This window comes from Leptonychotes weddellii, chromosome 6 (assembly GCF_054177405.1).
Source record: "Leptonychotes weddellii isolate Sample4059 chromosome 6, ASM5417740v2, whole genome shotgun sequence".
In the NCBI taxonomy this organism is placed as follows: Eukaryota; Metazoa; Chordata; class Mammalia; order Carnivora; family Phocidae; genus Leptonychotes; species Leptonychotes weddellii.
Genome location: NC_138374.1, coordinates 36,719,498 through 36,739,222, shown reverse-complemented (window position 1 = coordinate 36,739,222; position 19,725 = coordinate 36,719,498). Strand labels below are relative to the sequence as shown.

The 19,725-nt window shown below is 42.6% G+C and overlaps 1 protein-coding gene across 1 annotated transcript in view; it reads left to right on the top strand.

Annotated features, from left to right (window-relative positions):
- Positions 1 to 19,725, top strand: part of WDFY4 (WDFY family member 4) — a 236,720-nt gene that overhangs the window by 21,432 nt on the left and 195,563 nt on the right. The window contains exons 8-9 of the mRNA XM_081823086.1: positions 786 to 1,229; positions 6,642 to 7,222. Coding sequence (XP_081679212.1) covers positions 786 to 1,229; positions 6,642 to 7,222 — 1,025 coding nt within the window. The remainder of the gene's footprint in view (positions 1 to 785; positions 1,230 to 6,641; positions 7,223 to 19,725) is intronic.

Sequence of the window (19,725 nt, the reverse complement as noted above, 5' to 3'; positions counted from 1 at the left end):
CTCATAAATCAACGATACCAAATGTGAATGATTATTTCATATGCAGAGTCTCTATTGTTAGACTATAAAAGATTCTCTGGAGGTACTGGTTAAAATGCATATTCCTAGGTTCACTCCCAGAGATTTAATTAGTACCAGGTCAAGGTAGAACTCAGGAATCTACTTTTTTTGTTTTTAAGTAGGCTCCATGCTCCACATGGAGCCCAGTGTGGGGCTTGAACTCAAGTTTATGAGATCAAGAGTCAGATGCTTAACTGACTGAGCCACCCAGGCACCCCAGAAATCTACTTTAAAACAGGCTTCCAAGGTGATTTCCATGTAGGGCTGCCTGGCCCATAAGTGGAGAGATCCTGTCTCACGGAGTCGACAAGCTCAAATGCACATCATGCCGCTTGATTCAGTTACTTCCTAGTTCTTATTTCCACACATGATCACACCAACTATCAATCCTGCAGAAGAAATTCTTAGGATTACTTTTAAACAAAAGCATACCACTAGTCAAAGTTCTTTAATCCCCCCAGTCCAGGAAACTAGCTCAGAATTAAGTATGTTCATAACTTCAATTCTGGTTTGTTTTCAGTAAGAATTTTGGCAGAAAAGAGAGAGAATTGACATTGGCCTGGGTTAGGGTATTAAGTGGCAATAAAGGGCAGAGGTATTACCCAGTTAAAGTTTGTATTAGGTAGGTTTCTAAAAAAAAAATTTACTGAAAAATTTTTTGAAAAAAATTTCAAAAGCAGAATTTTCATTGAATAAAAAAGCAGGTTTGGTTTGTTTTTTTTTTTGGTTTGGCTTGTTTTTGTTTGTTTGTTTGTTTGTTTTTAATTGCTCCACAGCTTCAGCTTCTCTTTTCCTCTTCTCATTTTAACAGTGGGTTGGATTTTGAAAAAAAAAAAAAAGAGTTTGTAGTGGGCAGAGGACATGCATATGAAGGGAACAAAACAAACTTGGATGTTGTAAGAGAAAGCTTTCTTGTCATTAAAGCTAAGGTGCCGAGACCCCATTGCTCTAGCCCCATACTGTCTGTCTGGTCCACAGTTGTCCTGAAAGACCACGGCATGGTGCCCTTCATCAAGATCTTCCTGGATGATGAGTGGTACCGGGAAGCCTCACTCAGCATCTTGGAGCAGCTCTCAGTCATCAACGCCGAAGAGTACATGAGCATCATTGTGGGCGCTTTGTGCTCATCCACTCAAGGGGAGCTGCAGCTGAAGCTGGATCTTCTGCAGGTGATGTCAAGGCTTCCTTTGTGATGGGCTTTCCCACGGACAGGTAGCCGGTGATCAGCATTTGCGCAGGCATTCCCTCGGTCACTGTATTGTCCAGGTAGGGTAGCACTAGCTGCTATCACAGAGAAATCCCACATCCTCAGCAGCCTGACACATGGGGAGTTTCTTTCCTTTGTCCGGTTCAATCAGTGGTGGAGGGAGACACCGTTCAGGGACAGCTGTCACCTGGGCATCTCATCCAGCCAGGAGACAAAGAAAGGAGCACGAAGAGTTGCACGAGGTGTTCTGCAGGCCTGCACCTGGCACACGTGAGCGTCTGTCCAACTTTCTTTGGGCACAACTCGTTTGGATACGAGGGGTGTCAGGAAAGGTAGTCTGGCTGGGCAGCTACCTCACAGCAACACTGTCAACTGAGGAAGTGGAGTCTGAGTTAGTGGTGGCCAAGCAGCTGCCTTGTTTAGTTGACCAGCATTTAGTGAGTGTCTACCCCCTAGGGGCCGAGTGCCTGGGACACACAGCGACTGGGGCTCATAAGAAGAGAGCCATCATTGTGATGCACTGTGGTCATGCCCTGGAAGGTAGTGAGCGCAGGCTTAGCCACGGGAGCAGAGGAGTAGGAGAGCCCCGTGCTGCCCCGCATGTTGAGGAAGGCTTGCAGAGGAGGATGTTGGAGCTGGGACGAGGATGTAAGGGGCAGGCAGAGGCCTGGCCACAGAGGACAGAAGGGGAGGAGTAAAACTGGGGTGTCACTGTGGGTAACCAAGATGAGTATATTTTGTTTTTGTAACATTGTTAAGGATCATCAAATAATCATAACACAGTTAAAGCGATAGCACCTGCCCTCACCACCATCCCTTCTGCCTTACAATTTTGTTGTTCTTGCTTTTCCATTCCTTTTGTCTTTGTGGCCTTAACACGTATTTTAAAATTCCCTCTCTTTTGTTATGTCCTGTTGAAGAGAAGAGCAGATGTAAATGCAAGTACCCCCCAGGGGCCTCTCACATACTCATGCAGCACAGCCCTGTGCACAACACACACTCGTGTCTCGGTGACATACTACCCTTGATCATCGGTGAATTTTAAAAAAATATGGAGTTGCTCTGACTTCAAAAATTAAACCAGTGGGCTTACTCAGCCATGACTATTTCTGTACAAAACCATGTTAACATTTAGAGGATGGCGCTTCGTTTCTTTTACCTACTTGTTTCTCCACAGAGCCAGTCACGGTCATGTGATTGTCCGACATGTGTGTTCCCATCATCACGTGGCCTGAGCTTGCGTGCTTGGCATGGCCAAAGCGTCACGAGAAGCCGATCCAAAAGGGTCAGAATGACCATAATTACCATGCATTTCACAGATGACCCAAACCAAAACAGTGGTTTAGTTATAGAGCCAAAGAAATCAGTTTTATATGAAATAAAACCGGACTTACATGAAACAAAAAGTTAACTATCTTTTGAAAGATAACTAGAGTCCCATGATCATGTGAGGTAAAGGGACTGAGAGGGCCATGGGAGGGAGAGTAAGGGAGAGAGATATCAAGAATTAAAGGCAATTTACAGCTCGGGATGACTTGAGCTTCATATGGTCCAGTCTTAATGTTCCAGCAGGGACATGTCCAGAAAGCGTCTAATATAAATTGTGAGTTGAGCTTGAATCTAAGACTAGTGACTTAAAATCTAGGGATCTTTCCTCTTTAGCATGCTGGTTATTACATTTTTTTCTCACATGTCTGTCTTCAGCCTGATTCACACGAGTTTTATGCTGATAAGCAACAGAGAAGGCATGACCAAAGTAGTCAGGACTTTGGTTTCCTGGTGGGTGAATCATTGGAATCCCCATCTGTTTCTCATATTGAGAGTCAAACAGATCCACAGAGAGGAAAGTTTTGGCTTTACTTTACTTGGAGAGAACGAGTGTTTCTGTGTCCATTATAGAGTACCCTGCTTTGCTCAGGAGAAGTTCACCTTATTTACTCTGTGGCCCAGAGGCACCTTATTGGAGTGTCAGCCCTTGGGTAATAGGACTGAATTTCTAGAATTAGCAATGTAAAGTCTTTCTGGTGTTTTACAGATTTAATATCATTTCAGAATCTTGCTATCAAGGGATTAACACTGTGTAAGCTTATTTAACAAAGTCATACCCTGTGTTCAATGTGCCATCTTCTTGCTGGGTGCCAAGTTACTGCTGGGCGGTTGGGGGGTGGCGCCTGGAGCTGCTAGGGCTCTCCCAGGACCAGGGCTGTAGACACGTTGTTGCTCCAGTGGGTGGTGGGGAGACATGGGGCTGTTCCTGACTGGCCCACCACTGAGTCACGTGAGTCACTATCCAGTGTTTGCTGGAGTCTGAGATGGAATCTTCTTTTGTTCTAAACATCTTGGGAATCCATTGAAACTTTAGAAAGATGGAAAATTAGTTCTTTCTGGCTGGATCTCCCTTTTTAGAAGTTGAGTGTGTACGCTGCCCAAAACACTGTGCCTGCAAAATGAGTCAGATGTAGGATGGGGGGAAGTGATGGAGTGAGGTGACCTCAAAGGCAGTACCCTCTGCCCTCTCCCCCCCGCAAGGTTTGCCATCTCTGACATGCATCCATATCCAGGTGTGACCCTCACTTCCCTTCCCTGAGATAGTCAGCCAGCTGCTTTGGAGGAGAGAAATCCTTCAGAAACACCCAACTTTGGGCAGTTGTTTCCAAAATTCAGTGATGTGGCGCTTCCATACCAACACACAAGCACATGTAACTTCACCACCTAATCCTGGCAAATGATAATTGAGTTAAAGAATAATGTAAGCAAATGAATTTCCTCTCCACTGTCAGTGGGACTGTGATTGGGTTATGCACAAATTCAGATTGATCTGCTAATATACATTTAGCTGTTCAACTCTGTACTTAATCACATTACCTCACGAGTCTTCCAGCATGACACATGGAAAATTATGAGGAATAACACATAATAGAATGTGAAATAAATCCTGTTAGTCCTAACATAGTTAGCGCTTTGCAGCAGACATCCGTTTTATAGATTCAAGCTGGAGGAATACTAACTCCAAGACGATGACATGGTAACTGAGTTAAGGAGGAGAAAATGTGCTTAATGCTGACCTTTCTTGAAATGTGTCAACCCTAGCCTGATTACTTTGACTTCAGCTGATTAAATTTACTCCCTTCCACCAACTCGCAAGCCTTGGTGATGCATTATCATGCAAAGTTGAATGACAGTAATGGAGACCCTCCTCCTAGGCCCCCAGTTCCTGACAAATCGTTTCCCGAAGTAGCACAGTATTTATTTTCCTTTATGATAGAAATGTTTCTCTTTAGTTGCTATGAAATTAAGCCTTTGTAATTGGATTCTGGACTCTTTACTTTATGACTCTGCAAATATGAAATTAACTCCATCCCAAGAAATAATAGAGCAGTCTAAGTTCTAATGAGATTACCCCCATTTTAGATAATGATTCTGAATTTAATAAATTAAACAAAGCAACAATTAAGGACAGCCATTTCTTTCTCCTCCCGCCTCCCAACAGGAAGAGAAAGGAGCCATCTAGGAATTACAGGGGACAGACCCTCTGCGAGACATGGGTCTTAAGAAGGACTTTCATTGGGTTGCTCTGTTTTGAAAATACCTGCTCTCAACACTCTTTGAATGATGGAGTCCTTTTGAACAATATCTGGTGTCAAATTAGATGATTGGAAGGTGGCTTCTTGAATAAGAGGGGAGTTTGGTGGTCACCCAATGCTCAGACAAGTGCCTGTAATTTGATTTGTTTGTTTTTTGATCATTCTCCCTTTTTCATATTTGTTTTGTCATGTGTCCTTGTGATAAACAGCAGAGCTTCATTGATTTCATTTATCTTCAACAACCTCCTACTGGTTTTAGGAGCCACCGAAAGCACTCCTATAAATTTAGAGGGCTTAACATCCTAGAACTCAAGATTTCCCAATGTCTAGGTGACTGATTGATTTTCCAAGGCATGAGTCACATGACCAGGCACAAGGTCAGACGCGGACAATGCAATGCATGCTATACCATATACCAGTGCTCATCCTTTCACACAGAATATCAGTTGGTGGGAAGAGACAAGTACCACCACACACACTTCCAGGTTAGAGTGTGTTTCCAACTTGGTGGAAGAAATAATATTCTGTTGGGAGTGAGCTGCTCACACAAGGCAGGCACAGATGTAGCAGATCTGTGTGAGGCTTGTCCTGGCCCCGGAGTCCCCTGGGTGGGGTATAGGGGCAGGCTGCTGCAGTGATGCTGTCTACATAGAGAAAGGCCTTGTTTGTCTAGAAGCCTTAGTGTTGCTACACCATGAACTTCACACTCACTGAGCATCACCCTTCTGGAGAACCTGCTTTAACAGTCTACATGCTTCTTTTAAGGAACTTCCTATAAAGTCAAACTTTCCTGGGTTTTGAGCCAAATTCAGAATTTGTTAGGCCATATCTTGCCCTCCCTCTCTTCCTCCCTTCCCCCCCTTATTTGCTTCCTTCCCTCCCTCCCTCCAAAACATTTGTCAAATACCTAATGTATAGCACACACTGTCCTCAATGGATGGTGTGCTGTAAGTGCTCAATAAATGTTTGATTTTAGAAGGAAATAAAAGTTTGTCTAGTAATATCTCAGTGATCTGGAGAAGGTAGATTCTACCATAGGCTACCATGATAGCCTAAACTCCGCACATGGTCTATTCTATAAGCTATAGTTATGTTTCCTTCCATTAAACCTTTCTCTCCTCTACTTTGATTCCTTCATATTTTTGAACCAGATATTTAGATTCATTTTACCATCTTTCTTCATTTAATAGAGGTACTCATGTTTGCACAGAGAGGGAGATAAATAATGATAAGCTACTTTATATAGATTTCACTGTGAGTCTTCTTTGCAATAAAAGAGATGGTTCATCCCACTCATTCAGCAAATATTTATTAAGTGCATGCTACATTCCATGGCAGTGAGTTGCCGGATTTCACAGAGATTCAGTCTAGTGGAGGACAGAGACAATTTTCAAGTAACTTCATGACGGTGTGAAGAGAGTTTGGTTCAACAAATGAGAGGGGGCTATGTGAGCACTCGGCCTGGGATGAGTACAAGCCAGTGGTCAAAGGAGGCTCTCTGGAGGGAGATGCAACGAAGTTAAGATCCAGGACAGGAAACCAACCCTATCCCTTAGCATAGACTTTGAGAGCAGGCATTTGAAAGGAGGCACTGAGGGGGGACCTAAAACTAAAAGGAAGAGGAACAAGGTGGACACCCCACTGTTTCAGAATCACCCTCAGGTAACTCGCTGCTACCACAACTTGAACAGGGAAGAACACGTGCGATGCTTTGGCAGGGGTGTGCTGGAGCTTGGCGTTAATAAGCTGCCTCCTGGGCTTTCCTCATTTTTATCCTGTTGGTGTTTCAGTCTCTACTCAGGATCCTGGAGACCCCCAAAGGCCGTGCTGCTTTCAGAGTGTCCAGTGGCTTCAATGGACTCCTGTCCCTGCTCTCTGACCTGGAGGGGTCTCTCCAGGAGCCCCCGCTGCAGACGTGGGGGATGGTGTCCCCCAGCCAAACCCTGGACCTTGTCCTGCACACCCTCCGTGCCTTGTCCGCGGCGTTGCACCTGGACCCTGTCAATGGTGACTTCTTCAAGAGGAACGGGCTTTTTGAGAAGCTGGCCGAGGACCTCTGTTTGCTGGGCTGTTTCGGAGCCCAGGAGGAAGAGGGAGCCCCTCTGCACTCCGGGGAGGACACAAAGGCCAGGCCATTTGCTGATTTGCTGAGTGTGGCCTTTACCTCTGCCAGCTCACTCCCACCCAAGATACAGAGCTGCCTCCAGATCCTCAGCTTTCTGGACAGCATGGCCAGTGGCACCCTTCACCTACGCAGAGACCTGAAAGAGTCCCTGAGGGCTGGGCAGGACCCAGTTGTGAATGCCCAGAAGGAAGAAGCTGGCAGGGACCCCCAAGGCAACTTCAAGCAGTGGCCAGACCTGGAGGAGAGGTAGAGCTTTGCTGCCTGCTTCTGTAATCGGGTCATCAGTGTGTTTCTCTCTCCTGTTTTCTTCCAAATATCCTGTGCATGTGCAGTGGGTCGGAAGCCTAGACCTACAAACTGGGGTGGTGGGGTGGTGGTGGTGCAAAAATGTCACATGACCTTTTTCCCTTTAAATCAAGTTAACTGCAACTCCAATCTCCTCTACCTTGGGAGCTGGCAGAGCACCAATCTGAGTCAATACGTGATTAGAGGATGCTTTTGAGTTACACAAGACCCGGGGGGCTTCCCAGATCTTGGAAACCAAGGGCAGAACTCTGCCAATAAGCTCCCTTTCTCTTTTGCCATCTTGGCTGCTGCTCTGGGGAGGCTTGGTGCCTGTGCCCAGCTACCCTGGTGTGCCGGGCAGCCCTTGCCTTTGGGAGCCTTAGCTTACCCACTGCCCCCCCTTTCCCCTGCACTGCCGGGGCTGTGATGAGGTCCTTTGACTTGCAGGATAACCATGGTGTCCTCCCCCATCACCAGTTCCTCCTCTTCTTTCTCGCTGCTTCTACTCTTCGTAACAATCATCTCTGCTTACCTCATAGGCCCATCTCCTCCACGAGCCCAGACTTTTGTAGACACGCTTTACTTCCATTCCTGTAAGACAGACTTCCACTAAAGCAAGGGAGCACAAAGAACACCCTTCCTTCCTTTGGAGTGGCAGGGGAAGAAAATGAAAGAACATAACAGCAATTGTGGGTTATCTTTTTTATTCCCCTAAGGTAGCAATGACAAACACAAATTAATATTGCAATAAATTATCCTGCCTACCCCCTCTCTCCACACCATCTGACGTTTACCGCCACAGGATGCCCTTCTGAGAGACATTGTGCACTTTTATCCAAAGATGTTGGATTGGCCAGACTTCAGTGTTGGGAGTTGGTGGTGAGGGGGATGGATGCCAAATCTCCAGCTATGCAGATAATCATATTATTGTTCTTGTTTCTCCAGCTAATTTGCTAAATTAATTGGTTCTCTAATCTTGCATTTGCGCAGACACCAACTTGCTCATGAAGTATTTATTGCTGGCTTTGATTTGCTAATTTTTTAAAAGGACTTTTGTTCATGAGAAAGTTTGGCCTTTCACACTCTTTTCTTGACTATTTTTACTATCAAGTTTATGGTAGCAGCAGAACGCGAGTTGGGCAGTGTTGTCTCTTCTATTCTCTGGAAGACTTTATGTAAATAAAGATTACTGTTTCTATTCCTTAGCTTTGTGATAGAATTTGCCAGTAAAACCTCATAAGCCCAATGTTTTCTTGTAAGAAGATTTATTTTTGTGAGAATAAATTTATATTTCTTCTTGAATCATTCTTAGTAATTTTTCAAGTTAATTTTCCCATTCCAAGTTTCAATTTACTGGCATAAGGCTGTTCACAATATCTTTTTAACTTTTTGCTCCTGACATGATCGTTTTTGTCTTTTCTCTCCCCTGCCCCCCAGCACCCCAGCATTCTTGACAGAGTTTTATTTATCAGCATGTCCCATGAGCCAACTTTCAGCTTTTCCTATCTCTCCTACATACATTTTCTATTTCTGTTTTCATTTGTTTGTTCTTATTATGTCCTCTACTTTCTTTGGGTTTATTCTGGTATTCTTCTCCTTAATTTAATTGATTAGGAGACTCATTTTCAGTTCTCTTTTTAAATGCAAATTTCTCTGTCACTTTACTTTAGCTGTATCACCCAAGTTTCATTATGTTGCACTTTCAATATTATTTAGTCCTAAATATTTTAATTTCCTTTGTGACTTATAGTTTGATTCTTGAATCTTGTTTGAATTGTGAATTTCCAAAGTTACAGAGTATTTTTGGTCATTTTCCATTGTTGTTGAGTTCTAATTTTATCATCATGAGAGAAGATGGACTGTATGATGGTAATCCTCTAGAAATTAGTTGAACTTGACTTTGTGGCCTCCAATGTGATAAATCTTCATAAGTGTTCCGTCGGTGCTTGAAAAGAATGCATGTTTTCCAGTTGTTACACTCAATGTTCTATTTCTGTCCTTTACATCAAATTTGTCTACTGTCTTCTTCAAATTTTCAGATTATTTAATCTGCTTGACACATCAGTTACTAGGCTATGTTAGATATTTTTCATTATAGTGATAGATTTATCAATTTCTGTTCATTTTTGCCTTATATTCGAGGCTATTAGAATCACACATATTTACAGTTTTTATATCATCTTGTGGAATCAAAAAATTTCACCTTATATGGTGACCTTCTTTATCTCTAATAATACATTTTGCCATAAAAACAATGTTGTTTAATCATAATAAGGCTACACCAGCTTTCTTTTAGTTAGTATGTGCCTGGAATTTTTTTTTAAAAGTCTTTTCTTTCAAGCTTTCTGGATCCTAATGGTTTAGGTGTTTCTTTTGTCAACACTAAAGAGCTAGTTTTGTTTTCACTTTACTTTATCATTTAACCCAGCATGGTATTTTTTGGTTGCTGAAGCATGTGCTTTGTTTACATTTTTATAATTATTAATATGTTTGGAGTGATTTCTACTTTGCTCTTTTGTATTTTCTATTGTCCCACTTTTTCTTTTGATTTTTTCCTTGTCTTCTTTTGAATTATTAGAATTTTAATTTTTAAATTTAATTTTTCCCATTGACTAATTTGGATCTTATACTCTGTTAGTCTTTCAGTGGTTTACCCTTCTAGTGGTTACCCTAAAATAATTTAACAGTCATCCTCATAATGTCTAACTATTTACTCTGTTTACTATTGCTATTTATCTTTAACATCTTTCCAATACATATGTGTTACATATGTAATATGTAAGCACTTAATTTAACTCTTAAATGTATACTTGTCTTTCTAATGTATATATTACTGTTGCCCAATATTAATTTTAGTCCATCAATTAGTCTAATTGTAATGCGGGGCTAAATTAATTAGTCCATCAATCTAATCTAAATCTAATTTTAACTAATCCATCAAATAAGGCATTTATTCATGTATTTTTTTGTTAAGGTATAATTGACATATAACATTATATTACTTTCAGGTATAAAACATAGTGATTCAATATCTATCTATATATATTTTAAAGACTTTATTTATTTGAGAGAGAGAGAGAGAAAACCCTCAAGTGGGGTGAGGAGCAGAGGGAGAGAATCTCAGGCAGACTCCTCACTGAGTGTGGAGCTCGACGTGGGCCTTGATCTCACAACCCATGAGGTCATGACCTGAGCCAAAACCAAGAGTTGGACACTCAACTGACTGAGCCACCCAGACACCCCTCAATATTTGTATATATTGGGAAATGATTACCACAGTAAGTCTAGTTATTAACACTCATCACCACACTAGTTACAATTTTTTTTCTTGTGGTAAGAGCTTTTAAGATTTATTCTCTTTGCAACTTTCACATATACAATATAGTATTATTAACTGTAGTCACCATGCTCTACCTTATGTTCCCATGACTTATTTATTTTAAAACTGGAAATTTGTAACTTTTCACTCCATTCATTTATTTTGCCAACCCTCTATCCCCTGCTTCTGGCAACCACCAATCTATTCTCTGTATCTATGATCTCTTTTTTTTTAGATTTCACATATAAGTGAGATCATATGGTATTTGCCTTTCTCTGAACTATTTCACCTAGCATAATGCCCTCAAGGTCCATCCATGTTGTCACAAATGACAAGGTTTCCTTCTTTTTTTATGGCTGAATAATAGTCCATTGTGTATATATACCACATCTTCATCCATTCATTCATCAATGGTCACTTAGTTTGTTTCTGTATCTTGGCTATTATAAAGAATGCTGCAATAAACATAGGGGTGCATGTATTTTTTTAAGTTGGTGTTTTCATTCTCTTCAGATAAATACTCAGAATTGCTGGATCATATGGTAGCTCTATTTTTAATTTTTCGAGGAATCTTCATATTGTTTTCCATAATGGCTCTACCAATTTACATTCCCACTGACAGTGCATGAGTGTTCGTCACCAACACTTGTTATTTCTTATCTTTTTGATGATAGCCATTCTAACAGGTGTTGTGGTGGGGGCTCATTGTGGTTTTGATTTGCATTTCCTGAATGATTAGTGATGTAGAAAACCTTTTTATCACCCATATATCTTCTTTGGAAAGATGTCTTTTCAGATGTTCTGACCATTTTTTTAAAAGATTTTATTATTTGACACCAGAGGAGAGAGAGAACGCACAAGCAGGGGGAGCAGAAGGCAGAAGGAGAGGGAGAAGCAGGCTCCTGCTGAGCAAGGAGCCCAATGCGGGGCTTTATCCCAGGACACTGGGATCATGACCTGAGCCAAAGGCAGATGCTTAACCAACTGAGCCACCCAGGCGCCCCATTCTGCCCATTTTTGATTGGATTTTTTTGGTATTGAGTTGTATGAGTTCTTTATATATTTTGGGTATTGACCCTTTATCATACATGCAATTTGCAAATATTTTCTCCCATTCTGTAGGTTGCCTTTTCATTTCACTGATGGTTTCCTTTGCTGTACGGAAGGTTTTTAATTTGATGTAGTTCTACTGGTTCATTTTTGCTTTTGTTGTTTTTACTTTTTGTGTCAAATCCATAAAATCATTGCCAAGACCAATGTCAAGGAGATTACCACCTATGTTTTCTTCTATGAGCTTTATGGCTTCAGGTCTTATGTTCATATCAAGTCTTTAATCCATTTTGGGTTCATTTTTGTGTATGGTGTAAGGCAGTGGTCTGGTTTCATCCTTTTGTGTGTGGCTGTCTAGTTTTTTCTCAACACCATTCATTGAAAAGACTGTCCTTTCCTCACTATATAGTCTTGGCTCCTTTGTCATAAATTAATTGACCACATATATGTGGGTTGATATGGTATCTCTATTCTGTTCCATTAATCTATGTATCTTATGCCAATGCTGTACTATTTTGATTACTCTATCTTTTGTAATACCATTTGAAATCAGGGAGCATGATGCCTCCTGCTTTGCTCTTCTTTCTCAAGATTGTGACATTTCTCACTGCAGTGAGCTGCACTTTGTGAGCCAGGCCTTGACCAGATTGCAGGCCCTTCTCCTCTTGCTTTATCTTGGGGAGAATTCCCTTTCTGAGGCTCCCTGATCTTTCTGTCCTGGGGGAGGGCATCCTTGAGGAGGCCTCTACCCTGGCCACCTGGAGAGCATGCAGGTCAACTTGGTAGCTCAGCATTGAGCCTTATTCTACCAGCTCTTAGAGGGCAGGGAAATAGTTGTCAGCACCAGAAGACATGAGTAAGTGGATTGAGTGATGAGAAGCAATAGTCATTTTTCAAACGTCTCTGGGAGCTAAGCACTAAACACTTCTATTCATTTAATTCCCTCCCAATCCTAGAACTTTACTAATAAAGAAACCAAGGCTAAGAAAGGATAAGTAGCATGGCCAAAGTCACACAGTAAGTAAACAATAGAATTGGATTCTGATCCCAGGTCTATTTTCAAAACCTGTGTGTGTGTGTGTGTGTGTGTTCTTCCTGCTTCTTCTGGAAACTCCCACAATAATGGTGATGATTTTCCAAAAGTTCTGACACAATAGTTTACAGTTTAAAGCTGGTCTCTAACCTATAGATGGCATCAGCCTGAATTCTTTACAGATGAATCCTGTGTCAGATGTCATCTTGGTTTCACGATGAGTAATTTTTAAATGTATAAGACTCAGATTTCATAAATAGAGCAATTTTTTCCTCATTAAAAGAAATACATCACCCTCGACCTTTCCTAATGGTTAGAGAATCAGTGAAACCCTAGCCTCTCATGAGAGAATCTGGGGAATAAAGGCAGGGCGGTGGGCTAGGAATGGGGGACAGGGTGCTCAACCTCACCTACCATGAACACTTGGCATCTTCTTGGACAAGTCAGCCTGGTCTGTGCAAAGTGGGCCTTGCTCTCCAGGGAGGAGGGGGTAGAGGCTGTGGGCCTTGGACTCGGGCCAAATGCTCTATGCCTTAGTGGCCATGTTCCTTGGGCCTGTTGCTTTATCTCTCTTTCCTGATTTGAGGACAGTGGTAATTAAAGTATCCACCTTGTTTTGAGGTGAGGGTTGGAGATGAGAATGGTGCTAGTCATTGTGATCACAGTTGTTGTCTCCCAAGTACTTGTGTGCCAGATGCTGTGCTGAGTTCTCCACAAGCATTAATTCTTATAACAACTATGATTTAAGTAACCTTGTTCACAAAATGGAAGTTATATATTAGGGAATTGCCCAAATACATATGCAATGTCCAAGATACAGAATACATAATCTCAATGAAATGTACACCCCCCCCCACAGCACACCCATACCACATACCACACAGACACACACCATACCGAACACCCCTACACCACATCCCCCATAGACCTTTACACAAACACACAGACATACCACACATACATACACCACACAGAACACCCACACACCACATCTCTCACACCCCTCTACACACACACACACACACCCCACACTCAAACTGCACACCCCCCCCCAAATGTCATTCAATGGAGTTCAATAAATGGTAGCTGCGGTCGTGATAATCATATGAGGACCTTCTCTGGTATTTACCAGGTCCTGTTACCTGAGATGGATGTCATCCTTCTTGGCCAGCCGATCCACAGTGAGGGCCTGGAGGTGAAGGTGGAGCGAGGAGTGGGTCAGGCCACAGTGTGGTGTGTGCGTGCGCATGCACACGTGAGTGGGTACTTGTGTGTGTGCAAGTGCATGTGAGTACATTGGGTGTTGGGTGTGCATCTCAGGTGTGAGAACCCAGCTGGGCAGGAAGCATCTGCCCAAAGCCTGTCCTCCCTTCTGTGGAGCTGCGGCTTTGCAGGGAGCTTTCTCTTAAATCGCAGTGCATTAGTCGGCTGCGACCGCCGTCTGAGGTTTCATTTTTGGCAGTTTCGCTTCTGGCAGCCAACCATGGTCTGGAAGGAGGGGATCCTCCTTCTGATGAATCGTCAGCAGGCCAATAGTAGCCTAACGCGGCGTCACATGCCTGCGTCATCCACGTCACTCCATCTCTTGGTGTTTTGTCACCTCCGTCACAAGAAGGGTGAGTACAGTCCAAGAAGATATTTGGAGAGACAGAGAGACCAAATTCATGTAACTTTTATTACGACATATTGTTAGAATTTGTCTATTTATTATTAGTTGCTATTAATCTCTTACTGTGCCTAATTTACGAATTAAACTTTCTCATAGGTATGTATGCATAGGGAAAAAAAACAGGATATACAGGGTTTGGTACTCTCTGAAGTTTTAGGCATCCCGGCAGATAAGGGAGGACTATGGTTTCTTGTCGCTTTTTTTTTTTTAAGATTTTATTTCTTTGTGAGAGAGAGAGAGAGGGAGGGAGCATGTGCGCGTGCGCATGAGCAGGGGGTGGAGCAAAGGGAGAAGCAGGCTCCTCAGTGAGCAGGGGGGCTGGATCCCAGGACCCTGGGATCATGACCTGAACCGAAGGCAGATGCTTAACCAACTGAGCCACCCAGGTGCCCCTCTTGTCGTGGCTTTTGAGATTGGGAGGGCTGACTGTTAGAGCTGCCGTGAGGCCTGGTGCAGAGCCCGTCCCCCCACTGCTGCAGGATGGCTGCCCTAGCGCGTCCCTCACGTGGCTCCTGGACAGCGGTGGCGCGGCTCCTCCTTCCGAAGCCTGCTCCTGCCTGCATCTCTCTGGCTCCCTTCCTGGCAGAGACATCTAGTCCGGAGAATGCGAGTGCAGACTTCAGTAAGCACGCAGGGAATGCCAGCGCTGGTGCCTGGCACTCGGGGCCAGGCACTGGTGAGTACTTGGGGGAAGGGCCAAATGACCCCTGCCCCAGCCCTACACCTGGGTGTGGGAGAACCAGAAATGTGAGCGGATCCTTACACCTGTGTGGGGGATGCCATCCAGGGCAGCCTCAGAAATTAAGGGGGAACGGAGCAGCGCACCTGACACAGCCTGGGAGAGGGCTTCTGTGGGGCCTTCCTGGGTGAGGAGATCCCTGAGCTAAGCCACGATGAGAGACAGGTGCCTGGATTGGGAGGGGTTGGAGAAGGCGTTCCCAGGCCTGAAAGACCCCAAATCAGCCATGCTGAGTGAGGAAAGCTCAGGGCCTTGGCAGGGATTACAGAGACTCAAAGCCACACTTTGAGGGCGGTGCTGAGACGTGAGCGTGGAAGGGGGTCCAGGCACGAATGGCCCTCGGGCTGGCAGGAGACGGGATGTTATTCTGTAGGGAGCAGGCAGATACGTTGCAGAGGCCACTCTGGTGTGTGTATGTGTGAGTGTAAGAGTGTGAGTGAGTATGAATGTGTGCATGTGGTTATGTGTACAAATATGAATGTGTGAGTGTGTGTGTGTGTTATGTGAGTGTGAAGGGGGAGAGGTGCATAGAAATGAGCATGGGGAGGGGGAGGAAGGCAGGAGCTGGAGGTCTGTCCCCACAGCGATGGCAATGGCCTGCATCCAGACAGCAGGCTGCTGGCAGGAGAACCTTTTGAGACCTATTTAGGACATAACTCCTGGCCTTGGTAACTAATGGGGTGAGCGTGGGGGAAGAGTGGCTGGCCCAGGCCCTGACAGGGAAGCCCTGGTAGAAGATCTGGTTTGGGAGAAGGTTGTGGCTATCTGCAGTAGCCTGTGCAGACTGCCAAAATGAGATCGTATTCCTTTTAATTGTCTGATGAATCACTCAGGAATCCACCAGCTGTAGTAAGAAGAGATAGAGTAGCTTCATCCTGCCCGGAGAATTTGGATGAGGGATAGTCTGACTCCCACAGCTAATCAGGAAAAATCCCCGGACCTGAGCACCATCCTTTACCATGTGCTACTGCTGTGGTCATGGGGCTGGGGGCTGGGGATAGCCAAGCTTGGGCTCTGTGTGATGTGATGTGATGTGATATGATGTGATGTGATGTGGTCCCACTGGTTCTAATCCCCCTGCAGGCCTCTGGGTTCTTCAAAAGAAATGACATCACTCTTTGTAAAACTCAACCAAGCAGCCCTCTTGCCCTGTCCTCACCTCTGGGCCTTGATAGATACAGATAATCATGTATATAATTTTGTATTATAACTTTCAGTTACATGCACAGGTCTTTTGCAAGATGTGAGCCATCCAGGAACACTAGATCATGTGGGATACCACTGTCTGCCCTCCTTGGCATTCAGAACCCCTACCCTCATTCCTGCTCTTGGGATTCACACCTCAGAGCAATGCTTCTTCAAGTGTGGCCTATAGCCCACCTGCCTGCATCAGAATCAGTTGTGAAGGTGATAAAATACAGTCTCGTAAACCAGATTTCCTGAATCACAATCATTGGGGTTGGAGTTTAGGGATCTGTTTTTGTTTTTGTTTTTTGTTTTTTAAAGCTCCTCTTGTTATTTTTTTTTTTTTTAAAGATTTTATTTATTTATTTGAGACAGAGAGAATGAGAGAGAGAGAGCACATGAGAGGGGGGAGGGTCAGAGGCAGAAGCAGGCTCCCTGCTGAGCAGGGAGCCCGACTCGATCCCGGGACTCCAGGATCATGACCTGAGCCGAAGGCAGTCGCTTAACCAACTGAGCCACCCAGGCGCCCTCCTCTTGTTATTTTTAAGCACATTAAACTTTAAGAACTTCTGCCCCAGGTCCTGGGCATCTTTTCCTGAAAAACATTTTTTAAACGTCTTATTTTTTTCATTAAAGTGAAATTCACATAACATGAAATTAACAATTTTAAAGCAGACAACTCAGTGGCATTTAGTACATTCATGATGTGTAAAACACCACCTCTGTCTAGTTCCAAAATATTCCAGAAAAATCCTATATATATTCCCATTCCTTCAGCCAACCCCTGTGCAAACACCAATTTTTCTGTCTCTTTGGATTTACCTATTCTGGATATTTCATATAAATAGAATCATATGATATGCCCTCTTTTGTGTCTGGCTTCTTTCACTTAACATGTTTTCAAAGTTTATTCCCATTGTAACATATATCAGTACTTCATTCCTTTGTTATGTGTGAATGTCATTCCATTGTAGGTGTACACCACGATTTGTTTATCCATTCATCTCCTGAGGGACATTTGGCTTGTTTCCACATTTTGGCTATTGTAAATAGTGCTGCTGTGAACATGTGTGTAAATGCATTTGAGTATTTGCAGTTCTTTTGTGTAAATATATAAGAGTGGAATTACTGGATCAAATGATAATTCTATGTTTAATTTTTTGAGGAACCACCAAACAGTCTTGCATGGTAGCTGAACAAGTTTTATATTTACCAGCAATGTATGAGGATTCCAATTTCTCCAGATGCTCACCAATACTTGTTTTCCATTAAAAAAATTATAGCCATCCTAGTGAGTGGGAAGTGGAATTTCATTGTGGTTTTGGTTTGCATTTCTCTAATGGCTAATGATGTTGAGCATCTTCATGTGCTCATTGGCCATTTGTATATCTTCTTTGGAGACATATCTATTCAGATCCTTTGCTCATTTTATAATTTCTTTGTATATTATGGATAATAGACACTTATCAGATATATGATTTGCAAATGTTTTCTCCCATTCTGTAGGCTGTTCTTTCACACTTTTAATAATGTCCTTTGATGCATAAAAGCTTTTCATTTTGATGAAATCTATTTCATCTATTTTTTCTTTTGTTGCTCATGCTTTTGGTGTCATGTAAGAATCCATTGCCAAATCCTAGGTCATGAAGATTTACCTCTGTGTTTCTCCCTAAAAGTTTTAGCTCTTATGTTTAGGTTATTGATCCATTATATGGTGTGAGGCCAGGGTTCAACTTCATTCTTTTGCATGTGGCTATGCACTTCTCTCAGCACCATGTACTGATGACTCTGTTCTTTCCCCACTGAATGATCTTAGCATTCTTGTGGAGGACTCTCAATTCTAGTCCACTGGACTATGTGTCTGTCCTCGAGCCAGTACCACACTGTTTTGATTACTGTAGCATTGTAGTAAGTTTTGAACTCAAGAAGTGGGAGTAGTCCAACTTTGTTCTTCATTTTAAATATTGTTTTGGCTATTTAGAGTTCCTTGCAATTCCATATGAATTTGAGGACCAGCTTTTATCATTGCATATGTTAGCTGTGGTCTTTTTATAAATGCCTTCTATCATGTTGAGAAAGTTCCTATCAATTTGTAGTTTTCTGACTATTTTTATCATGAAAGGGTATTCAATATTGTCAAATACTTTTTCTGCATCAGTTGAGACAATCCTTTGTTTTCTTCCCTTTGTCTTCTAATATAGTGTATTACCTTGACTGATTTTCTTATGTTGAATCATTCATACCCTTGTATTCTTGGGATAAACCCCACTTGATCATAGTGTGTAATTCTTTAAATATGCTGTTAGATTTGGTTTGCTAGTATGTTGTTGAGGATTTTTGCATGTATATTCATTAGGGATATTGTCTGTAGTTTTCTTTTTTTTTTTCTTTGTGTAGCTTTGGTATCAAGGTAGTAATACAGGCTTCCTTGCTGTTTCCTGAACATGCTGGACATACTCCCACCTTAGGGCCTTTTGCATTGGCTGTTCCCTTTGCTTGAAATGCTTTTCCCTCAGATATCTGCCTCCCTCTTTCAAGTCTGCCCAATTGTCACCTTCTCAAGGAGGCCAGCTCTGCCACCCAAATTAAAATTGCAGATTGCTTCCTTCCTCCACCCTAGCACTCTTCATTCTTTCTCTGCTCAAATTTTTTCTTGCAATGGCACTTACATAATATGTAATTTACTTATTCATGGTAATATTATATTAATACATTATACTATATTATAATAATGTAGTATGCATTACACAATAAAAACTTTTGTTATTTATAATTTACATATTTATTATGTTTATCTTTATTATCTACACTCCTCCTCTCACATCCTGGGTATGGGCTTCAGTTTGTTTAATTTATAGGTGTATCCAAAGTGCCTGGCAAATAGTTAGGTCAATAAATATTTGTTCATTTGAATTGAATAAATTAACACCAATGCATTCACTCCTGGCACCTTAGCCATCCTTTTAAGGCTGGTGGTGCCAAGGACAATCTGACCATGGGTTGTAAGAATAGCGCTATGGGCATGATGTTTGAAAATCAGCTGTTTGTAATTGGGATTAGATTTATGGGTTTTAAGCCTTTTTTTTTTAAGATTTTATTTATTTATTTGACACAGAGAGAGAGAGACAGCGAGAGAGGGAACATAAGCAGGGGGCAGTGGGAGAGGGAGAAGCAGGCTTCCCACTGAGCAGGGAGCCCAAAGCAGAGCTCGATCCCAGGATCCTAGGATCATGACCTGAGCGGAAGGCAGACGCTTAACGACTGAGACATCTAGGTGCTCCTAGATTTATGGGTTTTTTGTGTGTTTGTTTTTATTTTTATTATTAATTTTTGAATTTATACACTGTATAAGTCCCTTTTTTGCTGTAAAGCTCTATGGGTTTTCATTCATTTAATTTCGAGCCATCAGGACACAGAATAGTCCCATCACCTCAAATAGTTCCTAAATGTTGCCCCTTGATAGTCAAAT